The sequence below is a fragment of the Danio rerio genome, chromosome 4, assembly GCF_049306965.1.
Source record: "Danio rerio strain Tuebingen ecotype United States chromosome 4, GRCz12tu, whole genome shotgun sequence".
Classification (NCBI taxonomy): Eukaryota; Metazoa; Chordata; class Actinopteri; order Cypriniformes; family Danionidae; genus Danio; species Danio rerio.
The window spans coordinates 80,001-91,835 of record NC_133179.1 but is presented as its reverse complement, the minus strand read 5'-3'; the positions used below and the strand labels follow the sequence as shown (position 1 = coordinate 91,835).

Sequence of the window (11,835 nt, the reverse complement as noted above, 5' to 3'; positions counted from 1 at the left end):
CGGGAGCGGGCTCGGCCAATCGCAGAGAAGCTCAGGGGGAACCTCTGATTGACAGCCGGTCCCGACAGTCAGGAACCAGAAATCCGAGGATGCGTTTGAGTGAAGCGACTGCTCCTCCAATCACCGTCGCGGAGGTCCCGGCCGCTGTCCAATCAGAGTGAGGGGAGCGGTGAGGGGCGGGGCGTCGGCAGCGGGGCTCGGGCGGTCCGGCAGTGTGCGAGTGTGTGTGTGTGGCAGCCGCAGGGAGGGGCGCGCGCTTTATTACACTGTTAAAAGTCGATTCTGAGGAGAAATCAAAGCGTTTGATCGGCGAGGGATTACCGGCGAGTGCTCGTGCCCGCTGCCCGGTGTGCGCGCTCCCGCCCGTTTGATCGCAGGAGCGGAGAGGATCATGGGGCCGTGAGAATGCTGGAATAACCGCGGAAACACACTTTCGCCAACACACACACACACACACACTTCATCCCGCCGCCGAGGGAGAGGATGGAGCAGGGGAACATCCTGAAGAAGTTCATCGAGGAGCTGAGGAGCGGAGAGCAGACGGGAGAGGACAACTTCAGCTCAGACTTCATGGTGACACACACACACACACACAACATTTGTGCCTAAATACCCCCCCCCCCCCACACACACACACACACACAAACAAACACAGTCATCTGAGCACGTTCACTGCTGAGAGTCTCATTCACAATCACTGAGAGCAGCTCTCTGCGGCCTACACACACACACACATTCATCTATACACATACATACACTGTTAAACACACATGCAAACATAAACACTCACACACACACTCTTATTCACACATACACACACACACCACACACGCGCTCAGGTACATGTTCAAACACACATTGTCTTCAGATGTTTTGCTCGTGTTCAGGCAGTGTGTTCTCCATGCTGAAGCTGATGAGCAACAACACACACACACACACACACACACACACACACACACACACACAGTGCTGAATTTGAGCTACACTTCGCTTTGTTTTACTGCTATTACAAGCTGTGTGTGTGTGTGTGTGTGTGTGTGTGTGTGTGTTCAGATCAGCAGTGTTGTTTACATTCTGTCCTCAAGTGTGCAGTGAACACACTCTGTTCTTTTGAATGGGGAAATGCAGTGCTCTGATTGGTCGTTCAAATGAAGCCCCGACCACTAATAGAGCTAATCAAAGACGATTATAGATTGTTCTTTCTCAGGGGGAGGGGCTAAAAAACACACACACACACACACTTTACAGCAGTTTCTGACTGTTCCACAATATACAGCCTGTAGATTACCTGTGTGTGTGTGTGTGTGTGTGTGTGTGTGAGTGTGTGTGTGTGTGACTGACTGACTGACTGTGTTTTCTGCTCGTGAGGATAAAGTCGCTCCTGTAAAGCTCAGAGATTCCCAGAAGTGCCCAGAGGAAGTGATGTAACCATGTGTGTGTGTGTGTGTGTGTGTGTGTGAGAGGATTATTTCATGTCTTTCTGTGGGTTAGATATCATTTGACCTCTGCCAGATGCAGGGGATTATGGGAAGGCTTTCTCCTGAAAGAGTGAGTGTGTGAGATACGAGTTGTGTGTGTGTGTGTGTGTGTGTGTGTGTGTGTGTGTGTGTGTGTGTATAGCTTCTGACCTTGACATCCACATCCTGTTTTGCGTAAAAATACTTCCAGTGAGAAGCGAGTGTGTGTTCATCCTTCTTTTTCCTGTGTCAGTAACAGACTGTGTGTGTGTGTGTGTGTGTGTGTGTGTGTGTGTGTGTGTGTGTGATGTCACATATGGTGTGTGTGTGGTCACTGGTCTTGAGTTGTGAATTGACCACAGATCTTCAGAAGTGGTAAATTGCATTTACCAGGTGTTTCCTGCTGTCACACACACACACACACACACACACACACACACACACACACACACACATAGACAGGTGAAGGTCAGGGCATGACCCCAGTGCAGTGGTTCAGGTTGGCGCTCCTCACTGTAACTCAGTAAACACTGCTCTCGGATCAGCCGGAGCAGCGCTGCATTATTATTGGCTGCTTATATTAGGTAATATCCTCTCAGCCAATCAGTGCAGAGCTCCAGATGTTTACAGCATCTCCTCTAGAGCGCACGCGTGTGTGAGGATCTCCAGCCGTCACCAAGAGACACACGGACCGTGGTGTGTGTGAGTGTGTATGTGTGTGTCAGTTATGTGGCGTCTGATGGGCGGAGCAGGAAATTGACCAATGAGATGAGAAAGAACAGAGAACGCAGCACTAGCGTGTCACGTCGGCCATTGTTCTTCACTAACACTAGCAGTACAGGAAGTACTACAGCGCACACACACACACACACACACACACACACACACTCTCTCTGTCTGACACACACACTCACTCTTACTCTCAGACACACTCACAGTGGTGTGTTGTATTGTGTGTATGTGTGTGGCTAACACTAGCGCTGCTCGTCTGTGTGTGTTGCAGAGGTTGCGGCGGTTATCCACCAAATACAGGACAGAGAAGATCTACCCGACCGACGTGGGCGAGCAGGAGGAGAACGTCAAGAAGAACCGCTACAAGGACATCCTGCCCTGTGAGTGCTAACACACACGCTAATGCTCACGCTAATCTGACAGATGATACTAGTCAGACAGTTCATTCTAACGCTAATCAGACAGTTCATGCTAACGCTAATCAGACAGTTCATGCTAACGCTAATCAGACAGTTCATGCTAACGCTAATCAGACAGTTCATGCTAACGCTAATCAGACAGTTCATGCTAACGCTAATCAGACAGTTCATGCTAATCCAAATCAGACAGTTCATGCTAACGCTATTCAGACAGTTCATGCTAACAGTAATATGACAGTTCATGCTAACCCTAATCAAACAGCTCGTGCTAACGTTAATCAGACAGTTCGTACTAACGTTAGACAGTTCATACTGACGCTAATTAGAAAGTTCTTGCTAATCCTAATCAGACAGTTCATGCTAACAGTAATATGACAGTTCATGCTAACCCTAATCAAACAGTTCATGCTAACCCTAATCAAACAGCTCGTGCTAACGCTAATCAGACAGTTCGTACTAGCGTTAATCAGACAGTTCATACTGACGCTAATTAGAAAGTTCTTGCTAATCCTAATCAGACAGTTCTTGCTAATCCTAATCAGACAGTTCATGCTAACGCTAATCAGGCTGTGAGCTCAGTGTTATGTCTGTATTGGAGTATTGGTGAAGTGTCAGATGACCACGTCTGATTACCATTCACACACGCACACAGACACTATATAGAGCACACTCTTGTGACGCTCGTGTAGTGAACTCACTCAGATGTAGAACACACTCCAGAAGTGGACGATTTTAGACCTAGCTTCAGCTAATGTTAAAACTTTGCTCGTCCACCAGTGTTAGCCTAGCCTAGGCTGACATTAGCAAACGCTAGGCTAATGTCAATAATATAATGAGAATTTGAATGTAATGTATGTAGCATGTGTCTATATTTAATGTGTATCCGTGCGTGTGTGTGTGTGCGCGTGTGTGTGTGTGTGCGCGCGTGTGTGTGCGCGTGTGTGTGCGCGTGTGTGCGCGTGTGTTTGTGTGTGTGTGTGTGTGTGTGTGTGTGTGTGTGTGTGTGTGTGCACGTGTGTGTGTGCGCGTGTGTGTGTGCGCGTGTGTTTGTGTGTGTGTGTGTGTGCGTGCGTGTGTGTGTGTGCGTGTGTGAGAGACACTGTGTGTATTGATCTCTATGCATCAGTGTGTGTAGGTGTTTGTATCAGTCTTTTTGTGCGTGCGTGCATTGTGTGTGCGCGTGTGTGTTTGTGTCCACTGACTGTGTTTCTCTTCCGCATCAGTCGACCACAGTCGTGTGAAGGTGACGTTAAAAACATCCAATCAGGACACAGACTACATCAATGCAAACTTCATCAAGGTACTGAAGACCTCAAACACTCGTGTGTGTGTGTGTGTGTGTGTGTGTGTGTGAATGCTCTGCTTTGATATTTCACTGGATTGATGAGGAGTTGTGCAGCTGTAGGATTTATCAGTCATGCAGAGTACATCAGAACCTGAAAGATCAACATATAATCCTGTTAAACCTGTGCAGCGCAGCGTTATTACTGTTATTGTTACAATTATTAGTGTTATCAATGTTATTACTGTTATTACTATTATTATTAGTGTTATCGTTAGCGTCGTTACTGTTATCGTCAGTGTCATTATTATCGTCAGTGTCGTTATTATCGTCAGTGTCGTTAGTGTTATCGTCAGTGTCGTTATTGTTATTGTCAGTGTCATTATCATTATCATCAGTGTCGTTAGTGTTATTGTCAGTGTCATTATCATTATCATCAGTGTCGTTAGTGTTATCGTCAGTGTCATTAGTGTTATCGCCAGTGTCGTCATTGTTATCGTCAGTGTCATTATTATCATCAGTGTCGTTAGTGTTATTGTTAGTGTCGTTAGTGTTATCGTCAGTGTTGTTAGTGTTATCGTCACTGTTATCGTTATTGTTATCGTCAGTGTCGTTAGTGTTATCGTCAGTGTTGTTAGTGTTATCGTCACTATTATCGTTATTGTTATCGTCAGTGTCGTTATTGTTATCGTCAGTGTCATTAATGTTATCACCAGTGTCGTTATTGTAATCGTCAGTGTCATTATTATCATCAGTGTCGTTAGTGTTATTGTCAGTGTCGTTAGTGTTATTGTCAGTGTCGTTAGTGTTATCGTCAGTGTTGTTAGTGTTATCGACACTGTTATCGTTATTGTTATCGTCAGTGTCGTTAGTGTTATCGTCATTGTTATCGTTATTGTTATCGTCAGTGTCGTTAGTGTTATCGTCAGTGTTGTTAGTGTTATCGTCACTATTATCGTTATTGTTATTGTCAGTATCGTTATTGTTATCGTCACTGTCATTAGTGTTATCGCCAGTGTCGTTATTGTTATCGTCAGTGTCATTATCATTATCATCAGTGTCGTTAGTGTTATTGTCAGTGTCGTTAGTGTTATCGCCAGTGTTGTTAGTGTTATCGACACTGATATCGTTATTGTTATCGTCAGTGTCGTTAGTGTTATCGTCACTGTTATCGTTATTGTTATCGTCAGTGTCGTTAGTGTTATCGTCAGTGTTGTTAGTGTTATTGTCACTATTATCGTTATTGTTATCGTCAGTGTCGTTAGTGTTATCGTCACTGTTATCGTTATTGTTATCGTCAGTGTCGTTATTGTTATCGTCAGTGTCGTTAGTGTTATCGTCAGTGTTGTTAGTGTTATCGTCACTATTATCGTTAGTGTTATCATCAGTGTCGTTAGTGTTATCGTCACTGTTATCGTTATTGTTATCGTCAGTGTCGTTATTGTTATCGTCAGTGTCATTAGTGTTATCGTCAGTGTCATTATTGTTATCGTCAGTGTCGTTATTGTTATCGTCAGTGTCATTATCATCAGTGTCGTTAGTGTTATCGTCAGTGTCGTTACTGTTATCGTCAGTGTCATTATCATCGTCAGTGTCGTTAGTGTTATCGTCAGTGTCGTTATTGTTATCGTCAGTGTCGTTATTGTTATCGTCAGTGTCATTAGTGTTATCGTCAGTGTCGTTATTGTTATCGTCAGTGTCATTAGTGTTATCGTCAGTGTCGTTAGTGTTATCGTCAGTGTCGTTAGTGTTATCGTCAGTGTCGTTATTGTTATCGTCAGTGTCATTATTGTTATCGTCAGTGTCGTTATTGTTATCGTCAGTGTCATTAGTGTTATCGTCAGTGTCGTTATTGTTATCGTCAGTGTCATTAGTGTTATCGTCAGTGTCGTTATTGTTATCGTCAGTGTCATTAGTGTTATCGTCAGTGTCGTTATTGTTATCGTCAGTGTCATTAGTGTTATTGTCAGTGTCGTTAGTGTTATCGTCAGTGTCATTAGTGTTATTGTCAGTGTCGTTAGTGTTATCGTCAGTGTCGTTAGTGTAATCGTTACTGTTATTGTTATCGTCAGTGTCGTTATTGTTATCGTCAGTGTCGTTAGTGTAATCGTCACTGTTATTGTTATCGTCAGTGTCGTTAGTGTTATCGTCAGTGTCGTTAGTGTTATCGTCAGTGTCGTTAGTGTAATCGTTACTGTTATTGTTATTGTCAGTGTCGTTATTGTTATCGTCAGTGTCGTTAGTGTAATCATCACTGTTATTGTTATCGTCAGTGTTGTTAGTGTAATCGTCAGTGTCATTAGTGTGTTATGATGTGGACAGACACACCCCTTTTTTCAGATTGTAGATTGTCTATGCTGAGACACACTGCAGTGTTTACAAACTAAATCTAAAGCACTGGAGTGTGAAGTTTTTAATCGTGTGTGTTTGTGTGTGTGTGTGTGTAGGGAATCGACGGGCCCCAGGCTTATATCGCCACTCAGGGGCCGCTGCCAAACACAGTGTTGGACTTCTGGAGGATGATCTGGGAATACAAAGTGGCGGTGAGTGAATCTGCTTGTCTATATGTGTGTGTGTGTGTGTGTGTGTGTGTGTGACCTGTCTGTTCTTCTCCTGCAGGTGATCGTGATGGCGTGTCGGGAGTTTGAGATGGGACGGGTAAGAGTGATCTGTGTGTGTATTCTGTGCTTTTAGCTGGGCACACACACACACACACACACACACTCTCTCTGTTGTTCTGTGTTTCCTCTGCAGAAGAAGTGTGAGCGGTATTTCCCGCTGTTTGGAGATGAGCCCATGACCTTTGGCCCCTTCAGGATCTCATGTGTGAGTCCACACTGCATTTCCCAGCATGCACCGCTCTGGTCACATGGCCTTTAGAGAGACACTAACGCTGCGTCACCATTTACACACTCGCACTCGGGGAGCCTTCTCACTGCAATCGATCCGCTCCAGAGTTCGGTTCAGTCGAGCCGAGCCCACCTCATTCAGGCGACATACGCCAAATGAACCGCGCTAACCGGACAAACGAGACCGGTTCCCAAACGAAAGTGTAGGTGCGGAAGCAGCTTTAGCCCACTCTGTTCAGCACACTACAGTTTGCTGTGTTCCAACACTATTGAGGACGGGTAGTGTGTGAATTGGGACGCAGTACAGGTCTGAGATCAGCTGCAGTACAGGTCTGAGATCAGCTGCAGTACAGGTCTGAGATCAGTTTTGTGTTTTTCAGGAATCTGAGCAGCCGAGGACGGATTACTGCGTACGCACACTCACAGTGGAGTTTGATCAGGTGAGTGTGTGTGTGTGTGTTTCTATCTGTGCCCATTGCAGCTCCTGACTCTAACCTGTGTGTGTGTGTGTGTGTGTGTGTGTGTGTCAGGAGTGCCGCAGACTCACTCAGTTCCACTATGTGAACTGGCCTGATCACGACGTGCCGTCCTCCTTCGACTCTATCCTGGACATGATTGAGCTGATGAGGAAACACCAGCAGAGGGACACCACACCCATCTGTGTGCACTGCAGGTCTGTGTCTGTGTGTGATCAGTGTGTGATCAGTGTGTGTTCTGCTGTGTGTGTGTGTGTGTGTGTGTGTGTGTGTGTGATCAGTGTGTGATCAGTGTGTGTTCTGCTGTGTGTGTGTGTGTGTGTGTGTGTGTGTGTGTGTGTGTGTGTGTGTGTGTGTGTGATCATTGTGTGTTCTGCTGTGTGTGTGTGTGTGTGTGTGTGTGTGTGATCAGTGTGTGTGTTCTGCTGTGTGTGTGTGTGTGTGTGTGTGTGTGTGTGTGTGATCAGTGTGTGTGTTCTGCTGTGTGTGTGTGTGTGTGTGTGTGTGTGATCAGTGTGTGTTCTGCTGTGTGTGTGTGTGTGTGTGTGTGTGTGTGTGTGTGTGTGTGTGTGTGTGTGTGTGTGTGTGATCAGTGTGTGTTCTGCTGTGTGTGTGTGTGTGTGTGTGTGTGATCAGTGTGTGTGTTCTGCTGTGTGTGTGTGTGTGTGTGTGTGTGTGTGATCAGTGTGTGTGTTCTGCTGTGTGTGTGTGTGTGTGTGTGTGTGTGTGTGATCAGTGTGTGTTCTGCTGTGTGTGTTTACAGTGCCGGCTGTGGGAGAACAGGAGCCATATGTGCAATCGACTACACCTGGAACCTGCTGAAAGCTGGGGTACTCACACATACACGCGCGCACACATACGGGCACATGCGCGCACACACACACACACAGCAGAACACACACTGATCACACACACACACACACACACAGCAGAACACACACTGATCACACACACACACACACACACACACACAGCAGAACACACACTGATCACACACACACACACAGCAGAACACACACTGATCACACACACACACACACACACACAGCAGAACACACACTGATCACACACACAAACACACACACACACACACACACAGCAGAACACACACTGATCACACACACAAACACACACACACACACACACACACAGCAGAACACACACTGATCACACACACACACACACACACACAGCAGAACACACACTGATCACACACACAAACACACACACACACACACACACAGCAGAACACACACACACACACACACTGAAGGTTTTCGTGTTGTTTTGCAGAGAATATCAGAAGATTTTAACGTGTTTCAGCTGATTCAGGAGATGAGGACACAGCGGCACTCAGCAGTGCAGACCAAAGTAAACCACACACACACACACACACACTCTTTCTCTCTCACACACACATAGCAGAGGTGTTGACTGGTTGTGTGTGTGTGTGTGCAGGAGCAGTATGAGCTGGTGCATCGAGCCATCGCACAGATCTTCCAGAAACAGCTGAAGCTTTTGGAGAGTCCCACAAACTCAGAGGTCACAGACGGCACGGTGAGACACACACACACACACACACACACACACACACACACGCCCTCAGTTGCTGAGTTCAGATTTGGGCATGATGTAAATGAACATATATTGCTTTATTCACCTGTTTTGTTGGATTTTGTTGTACAAACACTCTCACACACACAAACACGCACAAACACACACACGCACACAGCTGCAGGAAGACAGCAGTCCAGAAAAACACACTCCTAACTCAGACGAGGAGCAGTGGGACACACCGCCACCCAAACCTCCCCGTTTGCGCAGGTGAGAATTACCCGCAATCCCTCACTGTGTGTGTGTGTGTGTGTGTGTGTGTGTGTGCGTGTGTGCGTGTGTGCGTGTGTGCGCGTGTGCGCGCGTGTGTGTGTGTGTGTTGACCCTCTCCTCTTCTGTCAGTGTTCAGGGTGAGTGTGCGGTACAGGAAGAGATCCTCCAGGCTCCTGAGCCGCGGCCCGTCCCGCCCATCCTCCGCCCGTCTCCAGCCTCTGCTCTGCGCACCGTCAGCTCTGCCCGGCACAGCGACACCTACCACCCCAAACCCCTGCTGTCTGACCCAGAGCCCAGCGACCCAGAGCCCAGCACTCACTTCACTGACCCAGACCATCACTCCAGTGACCCAGAGCCCAGCGAGCCGGAGCGGCGTGTGGAGCGTCTGGCGGTGGAAATCCAGAAGGTGGCGCTGCAGGAGGGTCCGCGCCCGCTACACCTGCTGCTGCAGAGCCCCGCCCACGCCCCCGCCCTCAGCTTCACTAACCCACTGCACACACACACGCACTCACACACACTCCCCGATACACACCCCACAGCGGCCGGCGGAACAGCGGAGCAGCAGAACCAGCGCAGAGCAACACACATGTCCATCGCTGGACACACACTTCACACAGGTCTGTACCACACACACATACACACACACTCACACAAATGTCCATCGCTGGACACACACTTCACACAGGTCTGTACCACACACACATACACACACACTCACACAAATGTCCATCGCTGGACACACACTTCACACAGATCCATGCCACACACATAGTGTAAAGTGTGAATAAGCTTTAAAAGCGTGATAGTGTAAATAGTGAAGCGGAGTGTGAACAGTGAAGCGGAGTGTGAACAGTGAAGCGGAGTGTGAAGAGTGAAGCGGAGTCTGAACAGTGAGGCGGAGTGTGAACAGTGAAGCGGAGTGTGAACAGTGAAGCGGAGTGTGAACAGTGAAGCGGAGTGTGAACAGTGAAGCGGAGTGTGAACAGTGAAGCGGAGTGTAAACAGTGAAGCGGAGTGTGAACAGTGAAGCGGAGTGTGAAGAGTGAAGCGGAGTGTGAACAGCGAAGCGGAGTGCAGTGAAGCGGAGTGTGAACAGTGAAGCGGAGTGTGAACAGTGAAGCGGAGTGTGAACAGTGAAGCGGAGTGTGAACAGTGAAGCGGAGTGTGAACAGTGAAGCGGAGTGTGAACAGTGAAGCGGAGTGTGAACAGTGAAGCGGAGTGTGAACAGTGAAGCGGAGTGTGAACAGCGAAGCGGAGTGCAGTGAAGCGGAGTGTGAACAGTGAAGCGGAGTGTGAACAGTGAAGCGGAGTGTGAACAGTGAAGCGGAGTGTGAACAGTGAAGCGGAGTGTGAACAGTGAAGCGGAGTGTGAACAGTGAAGCGGAGTGTGTACAGTGAAGCGGAGTGTGAAGAGTGAAGCGGAGTGTGAAGAGTGAAGCGGAGTGTGAAGAGTGAAGCGGAGTGTGAACAGCGAAGCGGAGTGCAGTGAAGCGGAGTGTGAACAGTGAGGCAGAGTGTGTACAGTGAGGCAGAGTGTGAAGAGTGAAGCGGAGTGTGAACAGTGAAGCGGAGTGTGAACAGTGAAGCGGAGTGTGAACAGTGAAGCGGAGTGTGAACAGTGAAGCGGAGTGTAAACAGTGAAGCGGAGTGTGAAGAGTGAAGCGGAGTGTGTACAGTGAAGCGAAGTGTGAACAGTGAAGCGGAGTGTGAACAGTGAGGCGGAGTGTAAACAGTGAAGCGGAGTGTGAAGAGTGAAGCGGAGTGTGAACAGTGAAGCGGAGTGTGAAGAGTGAAGCGGAGTGTGAAGAGTGAAGCGGAGTGTGAAGAGTGAAGCGGAGTGTGAAGAGTGAAGCGGAGTGTGAACAGTGAAGCGGAGTGTGAACAGTGAAGCGGAGTGTGAACAGTGAAGCGGAGTGTGAACAGTGAAGCGGAGTGTGAACAGTGAAGCGGAGTGTGTACAGTGAAGCGGAGTGTGAAGAGTGAAGCGGAGTGTGTACAGTGAAGCGGAGTGTGAAGAGTGAAGCGGAGTGTGAAGAGTGAAGCGGAGTGTGAAGAGTGAAGCGGAGTGTGAACAGTGAAGCGGAGTGCAGTGAAGCGGAGTGTGAACAGTGAGGCAGAGTGTGTACAGTGAGGCGGAGTGTGAACAGTGAAGCGGAGTGTGAACAGTGAAGCGGAGTGTGAACAGTGAAGCGGAGTGTGAAGAGTGAAGCGGAGTGTGAAGAGTGAAGCGGAGTGTGAAGAGTGAAGCGGAGTGTGAAGAGTGAAGCGGAGTGTGAACAGTGAAGCGGAGTGTGAACAGTGAGGCGGAGTGTGAACAGTGAAGCGGAGTGTGAAGAGTAGAGCGGAGTGTGTACAGTGAAGCGGAGTGTGAAGAGTGAGGCGGAGTGTGAAGAGTGAAGCGGAGTGTAAACAGTGAAGCGGAGTGTGTACAGTGAAGCGGAGTGTGAACAGTGAAGCGGAGTGTGAACAGTGAAGCGGAGTGTGAAGAGTGAGGCGGAGTGTGAAGAGTGAAGCGGAGTGTGAAGAGTAAAGCGGAGTGTGAAGAGTGAAGCGGAGTGTGAACAGTGAAGCGGAGTGTGAAGAGTGAAGCGGAGTGTGAAGAGTGAAGCGGAGTGTGAAGAGTGAAGCGGAGTGTGAAGAGTGAAGCGGAGTGTGAAGAGTGAAGCGGAGTGTGAAGAGTGAAGCGGAGTGTGAAGAGTGAAGCGGAGTGTGAACAGTGAAGCGGAGTGTGAAGAGTGAAGCGGAGTGTGAAGAGTGAAGCGGAGTGTGAAGAGTGAAGCGGAGTGTGAAGA

General features: G+C 48.1%; 1 protein-coding gene across 6 annotated transcripts in view; it reads left to right on the top strand.

Annotated features, from left to right (window-relative positions):
* The first annotated feature begins 207 nt into the window (after nucleotides 1-207).
* ptpn12 (protein tyrosine phosphatase non-receptor type 12) overlaps nucleotides 208-11,835 on the top strand; it is a 24,498-nt gene continuing 12,870 nt past the window's right edge. For 5 of the 6 annotated variants that reach the window (XM_073945794.1, XM_073945793.1, XM_073945798.1 and 2 more), the window contains exons 1-13: nucleotides 223-573; nucleotides 2,461-2,569; nucleotides 3,832-3,908; nucleotides 6,338-6,433; nucleotides 6,510-6,548; nucleotides 6,645-6,716; nucleotides 7,120-7,179; nucleotides 7,270-7,412; nucleotides 7,979-8,045; nucleotides 8,509-8,586; nucleotides 8,674-8,772; nucleotides 8,948-9,039; nucleotides 9,172-9,659. In XM_073945794.1, coding sequence (XP_073801895.1) covers nucleotides 484-573; nucleotides 2,461-2,569; nucleotides 3,832-3,908; nucleotides 6,338-6,433; nucleotides 6,510-6,548; nucleotides 6,645-6,716; nucleotides 7,120-7,179; nucleotides 7,270-7,412; nucleotides 7,979-8,045; nucleotides 8,509-8,586; nucleotides 8,674-8,772; nucleotides 8,948-9,039; nucleotides 9,172-9,659 — 1,510 coding nt within the window. In that variant the 5' untranslated portion in view covers nucleotides 223-483. Of the gene's footprint in view, nucleotides 574-2,460; nucleotides 2,570-3,831; nucleotides 3,909-6,337; nucleotides 6,434-6,509; nucleotides 6,549-6,644; nucleotides 6,717-7,119; nucleotides 7,180-7,269; nucleotides 7,413-7,978; nucleotides 8,046-8,508; nucleotides 8,587-8,673; nucleotides 8,773-8,947; nucleotides 9,040-9,171; nucleotides 9,660-11,835 lie in introns of all 6 variants that reach the window. The other variant, NM_200669.1, reaches the window with a different exon arrangement.